Raw genomic sequence first — 15743 nt, 5'->3', positions numbered from 1 at the left:
CGGAAGACGTGGGGGGGGAGTAGCAGAGCTGATGTGGCGGAAGAGGCTGACAGAAAGAAGACTTGGCACCTTGGATTTGTCTAGCCCATTTGTCTTCAAAATATAAATAAAACCAATACATCAAAAAAGAGCAATACAGTAAACTCAGTTATCCGGCATCCACAGGGATTGGTAGATTCCGGATAAATGTAGTTTCTGGTTGCTTGAGAGTTGCTATTAAAAATAGATCTAAACTAATGCCATACCCCATACTATACCATACCATAACAAACTCTGTACTGACTTCATATTAATATTGAAATGCAATAATCAAAAGCAAATTAAAACAAATAGACGCACAATAATTTGAAGGATAATACATGCCGCAGATCAGCAAAACAGTGAGTACACAGGAGATTTTTTTCTTCTGGTTAGACGAGAGTTCTGGTTAGTTGAATACTGGATAACAGAATTTACTGTACTTTTTTTTTTTTAACTTAATCTAAAAAGAACATGTCGTCAGCTTCAATGCTAGATTCCATCTGCCATCAGCATTTTTGGCCGGTTACATCTTCTAATGTATTCTACAGAGGCTGAATTTAGCTCTGGGAAAGCATCACTTGAGGGGTTAAAACAACACTGTCCAACAACCATCTATTTCAGCAGTCCTCTGCTGAGAGCTGACAAGTTACAAATGTTCCAGATAAACAGACATCAATCCTTTGAAGTTTCAACTCTGTCCTGCAGCTCTGTTCTAAAACACTGTGCAGAAGATCCTGAGAGAACAGGCTTCACTGGTGACACTGCTCTGAGGTCAGTTCAATAACCAAACAAGTACTGACTAAGGCTCTGTTCACACCTAGGCGTATCGAATATGCGCGTCTGTCGCACGTTCCGTGACACGCGTTTTTACAGCGTTTCGCGGTAAAAAAAAAAAAACGAGGGCTACTTGGCTGTATCCCAATGGAAACACGCAACAAAAACGCTGCAAAGAATCTCATGTACCTTTTCAAGCGTAGGCCGTTTTGTAGCGCGTTCAGACGGGCTGAAATACGGCAAGCGTTTTGTAGAGCGTTCGTAGAGCGTTGAACGCGCTACAAAACGTACAGGTGTGAACCAGGCCTTAGAGTGCATCTCTAGTGTTTTCTAAGGCCTGGTTCACACCTGGGCGTTTTACAGCGCATTCCTACGCTGTGTAAAACGCTCAACATGTGAAAAACAATGATTGCCTATGGGCATGGTTCACACCTGGGTGTTTTACAGCGCGTAGGAACGCGCTGCAAAACGCCCTACACCCAAAGAAGTACAGGAGCTTCTTTGGGGCGTATCTGCCGCGCGTATCCATTGGGATACAGCCAGGTAGCCCTCGGAAACACGCGTTTGTCGCGAATCGCGGTGAAACGCGCGTATGCCATACGCCTAGGTGTGAACCCAGCCTAAGGATTAGAATCCCTGCCAGTTTTGCACTGTATAGCTTTCCACTAAATTCCTGTCCGTCTCAAACACAACATGAAGCGAGAGGAAATCCCTTTAGGTCTTGTTAACATGACGTCCGGATTGTGTCTGGACCAGAACCGTGCGCTCCTGCACCCAAAATGCATCCCAATGTATCCCTATGTGTTTTATGGGCCAGTTCTCACGTGCGCAGTCCCTTCGACAGAGAAAATACTGCATGTCACATTTTGACGCACGAACGCGTCAAAAACGCAAAGAAAATGCACCGCACGGCAGCTAACATACTAACAGACCCACTCCCCAAAAGAAAAAAGTATTTTTTTTTTTTTAAACTGGAACGCGGTAAAAACGTGCCGAAAACGCATCAAAAACGCACTGCACGCATAGCACCGCGTCTGCAGATCTGGACCAGAAAACCGTGTGAACAAGCCCTTAAAGTGACAATTCCCTCAGAGGCACTTGTCCCCAGAACAGGTGTCCCCCACTGGAAATGTTCCCGTCACTGTTATGGTGACAGGATTTCCTATCACATACTGTCCAGGTGATTATGGTCACCAGTGCAACTCAGAGATAAAAAAAACAAACCTGACAGATTCTAACCATTTACAACTCACTCACCTAGAAAAGCAATTTTGTAAGCGATACACTTTAATGGCTTGTTCACACGAGCAGCCGCATGGTTGAGCGGCTGCTGATGTGCGCGTGCCCGGACAGGTTTCTTTTTTTGTTACAACTTGAAATTTCATTACGTTCTATAGGCACAGCCTGGTGCGATGCGGTTGTACCTCATCATACTGAGGTGTGCTTAAAAAAAAAATTAAATTGCAGGTCGTACTTTGTTTTAACCGCACACCACTGCAACGTGGTGGTGGGAACTGTACCCACCTGTGGCAAGGCAAATGGCCTTGTCACACGTTAAGGCTGCGCTGGAAAAAACGGCCAGCACAGCCCAAACACATATGGTGTGAATGGGCCCTTAAGCCTAATTACCAAGTAATTGCCTAAACCCCTTTCCCTCCCTGCACATAGTATTTGTTACCACATAATCTCCTTTCAAGTAGCGTGCTTATGTGACCTCCAACTTCCTCCCAGTTCTTGATCTGGAGGTGTCCTTTAGGTGGAGCAGATTGACACAAACCAGCACTGGTAGATGGCTACACCTTCTGTAGTCAAGAGGGCTATGGAGGCTGCCGCTATGACTGCCTGCGCACTGACTTGAGAGTTGCGTGAGGCTGTGTGTCATGCAATCTGAAAGTAAGAGGCGAAAGCTATTGAACTGAGCAAATGTTCAGTAGGGGACACAGCTAGGGAAAAAGTGAATATTGCAGCCCAAAGCTTCATTTTTCTGTTTTCTTTTTGAAACAGGGCTTAAAGAAGAACTCCAGGAAGTTAAAATATTAACCCTTGCAGTGGGGCTACCCCCGCACTGCAAGAGTTCAGTGCTCTTTTTTTCTCTAGGGTCTGGACGAAAGAAAATATACTTACCTAATCCTTGGCCCTGTGGCAGACAGTGCTCACCTCTCTTCCCCTCCACTCTGGAATGTCCCTCAGCATCCTCATGTCTAAGGCAGCTACATTAGACATGATGATGTCACAGGTCCATAAAGTGATAAAGCCCAGGAAATAAGAGGCTGCGTGGGACCAGTCCAACAGCCAAGTGGGGCCAAGGGTTGGATGAGCATATTTTCTTTTAGTCCCTAGACCAAAATGAGCAATTAACGCGTGCAGGGGGTAGCCTGGAATTTAAATCCTAATTGAACACGTAATTGTTGTTTTATGCAGCCACAAGTGATGAATATGCCAAATTTTCTTTTAATTTGGTTTACGTGCTTTACAACTATCAAACTGCCCGGTGTCACCAGAGATCTGAAACCAATGCGAACACAGACAGTGAAGCAGTCCTGATCTCCAGTGCTCTACACAGTACCCAATCAACAATGCTCACACTTCCTGGCCGGCGTTGCCGATTGGAGAGCTGTGCAGGGGTGGCAGACTGCTGTAGAACAAGACCACTCTGCTGATAGCAGCGGTCTCAATCTACTATGCCGCTGTAACAGGGCAGCCCACTATAGCTGTAAAGCACTAGCGTATAATAATGGGGGGAAAAATTGACATATATTTTCTACTTGTCACGCATTCGGACTCCATACCAATAACAAAAAACATTACTTTAATTGGACTTTAAAACAGTTATTCATAAAGATAGAGTTAGGCAATACATGTTAGAACCAGGAAGTATGATGTTGTCTGCATGGCAGTGGATGTTGTACTCAAACAACTTGTAAGGTGCGATTTTACAATAACTTAACCGCCTATACGGGTTTGTAGAGAACTGGGATATCACGCAAGATATGTTTTAATGAGAGGTAAGTCACTTATATGTTTATCTGCACTAGAAATGCATTGCCCATTTTTATAACGTAGTTTGGTCATCACTGTAATTACTTAATTTACACTCGGATATGCATGTCAACCACTGTAGGTTTGCAGAATATATAAAAGCCTAAAAGAAATATAAAATATACCCTTGCACCTAGCTTTTACATTTCATGACACCACATCTATGAAAAATTAAATTGTCTGATCTGTAAAATCTGTCCCTTGGAGTACATCACAGAATGCAGGGCAGGTCATTCTTGAATGCAGGGGTTAAGCAGCTACATTCAGGTGATTGGACATTGGCAAATCAAAGAGTATCACAGAAACAAAGGTGAAGGTCGTGTGAGTTTTGGTAAGCTCCAAGAAAAAGATTCAACAGGTAAGACAAAAATCCAGTTTTTTTCATCGTACATCACAGGGTGTTAATTCTTGAACGTATGGGACATCTAACGCTGTCCAACAGAGGCAACACAGCAAATAAAGGCCAACAGACCTGTAAAGTCAACAACTAACCCCAACAGAGATCTATACAGAAGAGGCCCACAAGTCAGTGGGACGCCTGAATGTCCACTTGGTAAAACTTGGCAAAAGAGTAAACAGAGGACCAGGTGGCAGGCTTAAAGATTTGGGACACCAAAGTCTGAGGCTGAAAGGCCTAAGATCCACAAACGTTCCTAAAAAGGCAACCTTGCGAGTAAGTAGGACCAGAGGGATAGCCTTATAAAAGGTTCAAAGGATGGCTTATAGTGCAGACAGGATTAAACCGAGATCCCACTGAGACAAATGGTGCAGGGGCCACAATGTCAGTGAATCCCTGCGTCCCTGAAAAGTGAGAGGCAAACGGCCTCTGGAAAAGAATCACCAAGGCAGAAATTTGGCCCTTGATAGTATTTAAGGCTAGACGATGGTCTAGGCAAAACTGGAGGAAAGATTGGATGTGTCCCATGGAGTACTTTCTGGAATAAAGCTTCCTCACTTTGCATCAAAGAAAATAAGCCTTCCAGGTGTGATGGTATACCTTGCGGGAGGTCAACTTCCTAGCTTTGAGACACAGGGATGATAGCATTCAGGAAGCCTGGGTTTCAAAGGATAGAGGGTGTACATCGGGCTAAACTAATCCAATAGAGCTCCCAAGACATCCAGTCGTTTGTGGTTGAACCTGGAGAACCATTGAGAAAGTTTCCAAATGACCTCTGTGTGACGGAATCATTCTCCAGGGTGCATAAAATTATAAATAAATGAAATCCACCTGCCAATTCTCCATGCCTGGGATGTCTGCTGCAGACAGGGCCGGACAGAATGAGACAGCCAAGCCCCAAGCATTTTCAAAAGAAGAAGTCAGCATTAGCAGGCTCCAAATTCCTCAAATGGCAGGATTACTTTAAGCAGTTCCATGTCAGATTCTAAGAACCTTTATGGCTTAGCCATTTAAATATTTCCAGTGATGTCAATAAACTTTGCAAATATGATGACTTTACTGTGCCATATTTCCCTCAGCTTTGAGAGCGGTCATCATAAACACATTTTAGCATAAATATTGCTCTGTATCCATTACTCTTGTCTGCAGTATGCACAATAGATGCATAACAAGCCTGAGAACAACCAAGAAGGTATCTGCTTCACATATAGTCCCTGATTGTGTCAGGAGCCACACGTTAAGATTAAAAGGAAAACAATGCATTACAAAAAAGGTGAAAAACTGCTGGAAGAAGACAGCCCTGTCTAGGTCTAGCTAACCTAAGCCCTGTCTAATCCCCCCCCCCCACATCTTATGTGATTCCAGACAGAACGGTGTAGAAAGTGGAATGCCCTACTAAAGGCACTACACATTGCAAAGTGGCAGTAGTCCCAAAGCCAATTTCATGTATCAACATCTGCAAAACAGGTCATCCTTGGGCAGAATGAGATAAAGGAATAAAGATCTAGCAATGACTCGGGATTGGAAGAAGATTGAAGAGGAAGAACACGGTACTCACCCCAGTACAATGAGCTCCCCATACTTCACAGGTGCCTTAGCGGGATGGTTTTCTTGATCGGGAGAAAACATGAGCGTGGCTGTTGCTTATACCCCAATCAGTCTTATCAAGAGTATTGGTGCACTTTTTTCATTATTTTGTCTAGAAGAAAAAAAGAACACAAATTATGAGATCAGGCATTCTACTAATCAGATATAATATGTGCAATTGAAAAGACCAAACCACTGAGAAAATGACTAAATTGCCATTAATATGTTTAACCAATTCATGACATGAGAATAGCATGTGCCTTCAGCGCTCTTAGGCCCCATTCACATTGAGCGATTCGCAAATTGCGCGATACCGCGAAAATGCTTGCATTGAGCAAGCTAGAATCGCGGCAAAATTTGCTCCAAAGAGGGTCCTGCTGTAGCGACGCACAACCCGTGACAGCGACGGACAGAGCCCCATTGCCATGCATCGGAGAGCGATATCGCGCGGTAAATAGCCGCGATATCGCGGGAATTACCGCGCGATAAATCGCTCAGTGTTAATGGGGCCTTATAGTTAGAACACGTCTTAGCAATAACAGTTCAAATTCAAATGTCCGCTCCCGGCGAAGGTTTCCGCTAATGAGCTTTCCTCTCAACAACCGACAAATCACACAGAGCGCCGTTCATTCAGCAAGCTGGCATGCCGGCTCACAGCCGCCCGTGTACTATCAGATGACGCCTTTCCAGGGTACGCCCCCTTCCTCTGAAACAGTGGTTCTGAGGAAGGGCGCGTGCCCCTGGAAACGTGTCAACCGCCAGTACACAGGTGGGCTGTGAGGCGGCATGCCAGTCTGCTGAAAGAACAGCACTACTTGTACTATACACAGAACGGGTCTGTGCACCTGTTGGAATGAAACTGGAGAATATTGCTCTGCTTATCACTGAGTACAATATTGTTTTGATATATTTGTTCTAATAAACGGTCCTTCACATAGTTTGGGCACTCTATGCCTCTTTACTTTCAACCTCTTAGCAATAGCCTGGTTGAAGCAATTGTACGGTACAGGTTCATGAACACACTTCCACACAGAAATTCACAATCATGATCAGCCCGTGTAAAACATTGAGAATTAAGGGAGGCCATAAACATTCCCCTTCCGGATCTTAATCCGACAGCCTGATGGAACATGAGGATGAGAATTGGGCAATTAAGGACTTGCATAGAGAGAGGTAACAAGCTTCCAACCATTAAAGACACTTGTTTTTGTACAGACAATTGTGCATGCAACACTTTTGCTTGACAGCTGAGCCTCAAGGTGGAGTGCGGTAGGTTCTGGCACTTCTCAGGGTAGGCAGATGCCTCCCCACCTGCTGTTTGTTGAATATCATCTGCTCATCTTTTGCTAGAATTTATTACTAGAGAGGATTCCATATCAGCCTCATGATTAAGCAGATCTGAAGCAAGTGCACCTTTAGTTAACGGTGCCTAGAAGCTTTTTGCACAGAAGGTAAGTCAATCTTATCAAGAGTTGGGAAAGCTTGCTTTGAAGAACAGAATTCATTTCTTGTCACTATAAGCACACAATCTTAAAGCAACCATATCCTTGGCTATTTACAGAAACCTCTGTCAAACGTGAAATTTAGCCTAAAAACAACCCATACAAGACCTACAATACATGCTCTACAGACCTGCGTGAGAAGCAAGGATGTCAAGGGACATTCCACCAACTGGACCAGAGGTGGGAAGAGGAGAACACCGACCTCTGGGGGAGTGGGGTTCAGGTAAGTAAATTTGCTTTACTCCAGCCCCTAGACAAAAATGACCTCTTATCCCTTCTAGTGTGGCTCTACTACGAGGGTACTTTTTGGTTTGCCCAGAGATGGGCTTTAAAGAACCATCAATCTTCATATAGTTCACCACAGCACATGTGTAGGTAGCATAGCCTGATTAGCTCCAGTGCTGCCTTCCTCTACTAGGGTGAATGTTACTGTGCAACTGTATAACTAAAGGTTCACTATAAGGAGATCTGATTATGTATGAAAACTGGTTAAAAAAAACCCCAAGAAACAATGCTTTTCATGATCAGATGTTAGCAGTATTCTAACAGAATGGGAAAATGACTGAAATCTGCTATAGATTGATGTAGAAGAAAAACAAATAAAAAAATCTATACCTTTCCTTTTCTATGCTCCTAACAAAAGGCCGGTCTAATTGCCCTTTTAAAACTACATTTTATATGTGCTATCATGATTTAATATCTTATTTTACACATGAGCAGGATAAAAATGGATCGCAAATGAGGCTCAGTCTGGGGATGTTGCTTCAGACTGCAAAGGAATATGAATTATAAATGTAAGTATGAAAATTACATTTTGAAAAGCGCCAGATCCCAAATTAGAAATCAGACACATTATACATGAAGAGCGGTGTTAGGGGTTAGGCACCGGCTGTTCAACTTACAAAGTCCACGAAACTTAAACTTTATAAGGGGACGTCACACGCAAGGACAGAATTTCTACTAACATCTAACTGCTATCAACTCTCTCTCTCTCTCCTCCACTTCTAGAAAAAGAACCCCAGAAAATGTTCAATATTCTAATTTGAAACTCCAGGGCTGGTTCATTTTTGTATTTAATGAGGAATGATCAGATTTGCTACTCAGGAGCCAGGCACCATCTTCTAGGTCTTACTACTACAACTACAACTACAACAAGGGAAAATATCACAACGCATGTCCCACACTTTATAGAACTCTGGGCTAAATGATACTCTTCACAAGATTATGTAAGCAGACACTAGAGGTGCTCTAAAGCTAGACAATGCTATTTTTTGCTGCGGGCATTACTCCTGTGATGCACAACCTTGGGATTCTCACGGACAGATTTACAAAACCTCAAAATGAACAAAAAACTAATACGCATATACAGGTGAAACTCGAATAATTAGAATATCGTGCAAAGTTCATTTATTTCACTAATGCAACTTAAAAGGTGAAACTAATATATGAGATAGACTCATTACATGCAAAGCAAGATAGTTCAAGCCGTGATTTGTCATAATTGTGATGATTATGGCTTACAGCTCATGAAAACCCCAAATCCACAACCTCAAAAAAGTAGATTATTACATGCAATCAATAAAACAAGGATTGTACATAGAACAATATCGGACCTCTGAAAAGTACAAGCATGCATATGTACTCAGTACTTGGTTTGGGCCCCTTTTGCAGCACTTACTGCAATTACTTTTGCACGATATTCTAATTATTCGAGTTTCACCTGTATAAAGATGCCATGACACATTAAAGTGGTCCCGTGATCTGCAAAATACACATTATACTAAGAGTGTCTGACAGCGATAATATTTTGACATTCATCTTCTCACAGGTCTACAAAAGCTACAGATATAGAAGTATAATATAATATATACATGCTCATGGGAATATGAATATCACTTTACTGGCACCAAGCATGTTCATTGAGATTCTGAGCACCTCGAATGGCTCAGAATTGTCACATGCCGCCCAGTGTCTTCATGTATATAACACAGGAAAGGAGATGTATCGGGAGCATGTATTATTTTTCTTTTCAAAAGAGGTTGTTTTTTTTTTAGTAAGGAGCAACAATTATATCAAGTAGACAAGAGCATTGATGTCCCCTACACATCATGTCGTCAATACAACATTCAAATAGTACATAAAATTGCAGTAAACTGACAATTTAAAGTAGGATGTAGCAAAACAAGAAAAGAACGCAGGAGGAGAGCCCCAAATGGGTTTATGTGGCTTAAAGAGTGCAGAGATTGGAAGAAAAAAAATGGTAAATATTGGCTGAGAATCGGGGTATCCATCTTAGGAGTTGGGGGTCAGGGGTGATACAGGCAAGCTAGAGGGGGGGAAATGGGCAATAGGGAAAGGGGACAGGTACAGGAAGCATAACACAGTGGCATGGGCCAGCACAGTGGCTAGCACAAAGTGCTGTGTAAATGTAGGCGCTATATAAATACCTGTAATAAATAACATAATGGAACAATTGAGGAGACGGGGGAGAAAGCAAATGGGGTGGTAAAAGGGAGAGAGGAAAGAGTCGGAAACGAGGGATGGGGTAGGGTAAAGAGTCATATTTTTTCCATGTGAAGTATGCCTGACACCCGCTTTCCCCTGCAACCAAGCTGACGTTTTAGATGGAGGAAATCAGAACAGCCAGACCATATTCTAAACGTATCTGCACACAATGGACGATTTCTCTGGGTGAGTTGCAGCTGTTGCAATTGCAGTCATTTGAGTAAACCTGACAGTGAACATGCCCACAGGGAGAACACTCTGAGCAGAAGGATGACTCACGAGTGAGCTGCAGCTCCTCTATTTTCCAATCAGCATGCTGGGGGCATGTTCTTGTCCAAGTTGTGGTGTACTTGCAGTGGAGGTCAAGGCTTTAACGATGTCGTTAGTAGGAGTGCCTGGTACAGAAAGCTAGCTGTGCAGAATTACAAAACGTTTGGCAGAGAAAACAGTTCACATAAGTGTATAAACTGTGCATTTAGCCGCTTGCCTGGAGTACAGCATTACAAACAAATGTGCCATTACAATTTGTCGTTTTTCTCAAAAGAAAAATAGTACGTTGTTTTTTTCCCTGAATAAAATGTACTGAACCACCCAGGTTACTGAAGTGAACACTTACTGCTTGCCAGTTACCCCGTTGCTCTCCCCCACTAACATTCAATGGTTAATTAGAAAGTAAGGACAGCAGAAAATGAATCTGGGAAGGGAACTTTGGGCTCCAATTTCCTCAGTGTTGTGTCAAACCAACGTGCAGAACATAGCAACTGTATCTAAGGGCAGCACGACACAGGAGATAGAAACTTCCCTGGCTGCAATAAATCAAAGAGTCTGAGGCATAAAGAGCAATACAGAAGTGGGAGTCATTGCACTATCATTATATGCTCCTATGAACTATGATTCAGACCTGACTTAGCACCCTACTGCTTCATTACAAAAGACATGTACGGAGGATGTGATTTGGGATTCAATTACATACCTGCGATATTAATTCGCTAAGAGAATGAACACAATGCTGTACAGAACATTACCAGCTATGGCAACATACTACAATTATATTCGGCGGCCATTATGTTTAGGAGCACTGGCTCGTTAATATAAAGAAGGCCTCGTCATAAAATCATTACGTTACGTTACAAAGCATAAACCGTTAAACTCAAGAGGGTCAGATGCTGTTTGATAAAAAGGGGAAGGTGAAGGGATTGTGACCATGGAATTATTGTTGGTGCCGGGTGTGGTGGTTGCAGCACCACAAAATCCAATTACCTCCTGGGACTTTCCTGCTTTAGTCTCTAGAGTTCAAAGATAAAAGGTAGGTGGTGATATGGAACATCTAGGTGTAGGGGTAGCCAAACTCCAGCCGTGGTGAAACTACAAATCCCATGAAGCATCTCTCTCCAGGAGAGATGTCTGTGAGAATCTTGCAATGCCTCATGGGATTTGTAGTTCCACCACAGCTGGAGGGCCGGAGTTTGGCTAGCCCCGATCTAGTGAGTAGCAGTTCTGTAGAAGAAGGCACAAAATATATGATCTTGTTTAAGTTGAGAAGAATCAACCAATATTTACACCAATGAAATGCAGACAGGGAGCTCGCCGTATACATACCAAAACAATGACGACACTTCAGGACTGGTCAATATAACCTTTCACCAATGCTAAGCAAACTGTATAGACAGACATAAAAAGTGACCCTTTGTAACGGAGAGCAGTCTGCATTTTGCAGCCCATTGATAAAATACAAGCCCTGTGTGGAGCCTGCGGTGTGTCAGGCTCTCTACCATAGCCAGGCATCAAGCACGTCGAGAAGCTGGTCAGCAATGGCAGACCCCTATTTTTCCTCTTACTTTAATATAAATGAACTAGCGTACACAATACATATTCAATATCATATAGCACTGCTGTTGGTTTATTTTTCAAATGAACAATCTTTTATGTGAACAAAATTGATGAAATTACCATTCATACTAAAGAATTCCAAGAAACCTGGCAAACAATACCTTATGGCTAGCCATAAACAGGTGTCCTGTCAGCACCCCAGCACCCCGCCCCCCCCCCCCCCCCCAGGTCAGGACAGTTACATCAGATGTTAAAAGGAAATCATGTACAATCTAGGATTCAGTCGGTGTCAGGCATCATTAAAAACATTTCATGTGTACACTACTGGAAGCAGCAGGTGGCACGTTTGAGGGGAACTTTAGGTTTTCAGAGGCTGCTGGCACACTGCTGGGCTGTAGCTAAAGCCCTAGTAGCAAGGTATCGGCTTACAAAAACACACAGAACAAGCCAGCCAAATGACTCAGAGGAACATATCCCTTCCTCCTCTCCATGGTAAGATCATTCCATCTAGATCAATTTGTAAGCACAGTCAACAAGTGCAAATCCAACTCTTCATTACTTTATTAGACCCCGGGCATGCAAAGTACGCAAAAAAAATGCTACTTGTGGTTTTTTTTATAATTATATTTATGGAAAGTTGTAAGATATTTATTTATTGTTTGCATGTGTTGTGGAGTAGATTTCATCTTTAATTAAATTAATATGAAAGCAGCAGTATGCCTATTTGGGCAAAGGAAGGAACATAATATAAATATCAGTCTAACATACAGTAGGTCATATATAATGTTTGCATTGCAATAGTTTATGACGCATTGCAATTCAGAAAACCTAAGGTGACAATATTTATAAAGCAATGAATGTGAAATTCACAGTTACAGGTGGTTAAACGCATGCAACAGGCAGATTTACTTGCAGTGAATATCACATTCACTGCTTTATAAACATGCCTTAAATGTCATCCAATTAGGGATTCAGATATATCTACCTTAGTAACAATGGCCTCTGGTGGCAGTGCCTTTGAAAAACAATACGCCCAGCAAAGTTTCAGAGCCAACAATCGCCTATACTGTCCGTCAATGCACAGAATGTCGATAAGACGAGCAAGAAGCTCAAAACAGATTAAGTCCCCTGAGGATTGGAAGATCACGCTCACCAACCAGCCCTGTTCATGAAGCCATAGAGGTCTGCCGGACATCAACGTTTCGAAAATGTGTTAGACCAGAGAATACGTGATATACACAGACCCGATGCAAAGGACCTTAGAACTCATTCCTGATTAATTACACCCATGAATAATTAATATGCAGATGTGCCAGTTTCTACAAAGCCGGAGACAATGAGCTAGTTTATTCTAACCGTGATGCACAGTTGAGTCTCTATATGAATGCCAACAAATAGCATACACAAGAGCAGCATTTATCGGTCACAAGAGTGAAGACCAAGTAAGGTAAAGAAAGATCTAACGATTCCTAGAAGGTGAACTATTTCTGGAAGTCAATTATTTGCTCTGCTAACCAGTAGTAGTTATGAGGCTGCAGAGAAATTCATCATTTAGGTCCCATACATACACGGTGATCAAATCTTCTTACTGTACACGGAACACTACCGTACATGCAAGTCAGTAATTACATATTAAAGTGGAAGTAAAGTCATTAGGAGAAAAACACGGGCACGTATGTATAACTCTGCATGTCTCATGTCATAGTTGCTCCTCTCAGCCTGTCAGCTTTTGTGTTTGCAATGAGCCGCTCAAGGCTTCAGTGCGCATGGTGATGCATGAAGCCCAGGCAACAAAGAGAGCACTGATATCGCTGTGCTGGAGGAGACTGCTTGCAAGGTTAGTCTGCCATCATGTGCCAATATGTTCTGCATAGTATGGCAGACACCACTAATGAAATTTTGTGTTGACGTTCAGTTTTTCAAGTGGACCAGATTGGATGCCCAATGTAAGTCTATGGGGAGTCATGTGTAAACGGACGGGTGTCTGTTTACACCTAGTTACAACCACCTCCAGCCAGGTCCTGTAAAACAAACAAAGAACCGTTTTGCTGGACCTGATCCTGCCAGATTAGTGGTAATCTGAAGCAATGTCGTCCGATTGCCCATAGACTGACATGGGGTCCGGTAATTTCAGTACTTTCTTCCATCACAAGATGGAGGAAAAAACAGACATCCGCTCGGTACTTCTCTGATCAGGAGAGGATCCATGCACGGATTTTCTCCTGACCAGCCCAAGTGAAAGGGGCCCAAACTGTTTTGAATATAGGCTGCAGAGTCCAATGGTATTGATCTGATCCTGAATTAATAGATCTAATACCCCCATAGGTTCAGGAAAGCTGTCAATACAACTGGCACATGAAGTGTAAACCAATAAACCAATACCCTGGGTGCCTTGAGACCTTAGGGATGGAACCACACACAAATTTCAAACCATATCCTCATTTAACATGGTTTTAAGAATTTAAATATGGGGTCAGACAAAGCTCAAGCGCTGGCTAGTAATGTACCTTAGGGCTGGTTCAAAATGGTATAGGGCCATTGGTCCTCAACAAGAACAAGCAGTTTTTATTTTTGACACTGAGATGCTGATAGAGAACACAATAAATAAAAAATAAAAAAAAGGTGCCATAAGCATAACAGAAAATGGGCAAATTTATAAAGCAGTAAATGTCAAATTCACTGAAGGTAAATCAATCAATCACTGTAATTTAAAAACACGTGCGCCAAAAGATACACCTGCTTGATGTTTGGTAAATAGGATTCACAAATATGCCCTTAAAGGTTAAATCAATTAACAGATTTACCCTCCTTCAGCACACTAGGAAGACCTAGGTGGGTAAAAACCAGCTTCTGAAAGTGATTACTGTACAAAATCTTTGGGAGGGAGATGGGCTTTCAGGCAAAACTCAAACACATTAGTAAAACCTTTACTATATACATATACATATACATATACATATACATATACATATACACACACACACACACACACACATATATATATCCATCTCATACCTGTGACTCGTTGATGCCCCCTTCCTTGGAGGACTGTGCCATCTTTAATATGGTTAGTCTCCTCCTCACTGTGTGCACTTTACAGACCAACCACCTTTTGCAATGAGGGATGCAAGAAATCACATGGCCAAGAAAGAAGCTCTTGCACAACAGCTGGTGAAGTTATGGTGTTTCCCCTGCGCTCCCCCATCATGCCTTCTCAAAGGTCCACAGAAAAGAGACAGCGTGGTTCATGCAACCAGATGAGGGCCCAACATGGAGGTATAAGCAGGACACAAGAACTATTTTCATCACTGCAATAATAAGACATCTGCTGAGAATTTGAATTATAATACGGTCACGTCAAGAATTGTTCACTGTGAGATGGCACTGTTGCTAATGTTTAAAAGGTGGACACAGGAGGCAATGTTCCAACAAAGAAGAGGTTGGCATCCTCCTAATATACAAAAAGTTTGCAGTGTTGCCCGTAAATTTCATTTAAAAATGAAACAAAAAAAAAAAAGGAAACCTTAAATCTGGCACCGGACAATTACATTTGTTTTGTCTGCAGAAATGGAGCTTATGATGAGATTTCCAGCCTAACTACAGGAAAACAAGGAAATACATCATTGTAATTCAGGAACTAGAAGAGCCAGGTCACCTCACTTGTTTGTAATCTCATCATTACGCAATACAGCTTTGTTCCCAACCTGCCTCCAGCCTGTGACTGGACAATGAAAGAGAAGCAGCAGGCTGATGAGGTCATGGTTCTGTACTCTTTCCTCCTGTAAGCACCTTCAAACTGTTGACAGATAGCAATGTGGTAGTACCCTGATTCAGCGTGAGTGCTAATACATTTATAGATGAATACAGAATTGTAATTTTTTTTATCAGCCTGGAGTCTAGTCATAAAACAGAAAGCAATAGCTTTCTAATGTGAATGGTTTGGTTTGGACACCCCTGATTAGTTTTAGGCCCCTTTCACACAGTCCAATCAGGAGGATCCTGATCAGAACGGATGCCACTGTTGTGATATCCGTGTCTGTGCAGTTTTTTTTCCTCCATCTTGCAATAGAGGGGGGGGGGGGGGGGGG

At 42.5% G+C, this 15743-nt stretch overlaps 1 protein-coding gene across 2 annotated transcripts in view; it reads right to left on the bottom strand.

Moving 5' to 3' along the window:
• The window catches only part of PELI1 (pellino E3 ubiquitin protein ligase 1), a 63693-nt gene that overhangs the window by 11388 nt on the left and 36562 nt on the right, over positions 1–15743 (bottom strand). For both annotated transcript variants that reach the window (XM_018555994.1, XM_018556002.1), the window contains exon 2: positions 5790–5930. In XM_018555994.1, coding sequence (XP_018411496.1) covers positions 5790–5860 — 71 coding nt within the window. In that variant the 5' untranslated portion in view covers positions 5861–5930. The remainder of the gene's footprint in view (positions 1–5789; positions 5931–15743) is intronic.

Source organism: Nanorana parkeri, unplaced genomic scaffold, assembly GCF_000935625.1.
Source record: "Nanorana parkeri isolate BGI_ZX_2015 unplaced genomic scaffold, ASM93562v1 scaffold11, whole genome shotgun sequence".
Taxonomy (NCBI): Eukaryota; Metazoa; Chordata; class Amphibia; order Anura; family Dicroglossidae; genus Nanorana; species Nanorana parkeri.
The sequence above is the reverse complement of the archived record's forward strand: the minus strand, read 5'-3'. Positions and strand labels throughout refer to the sequence as shown.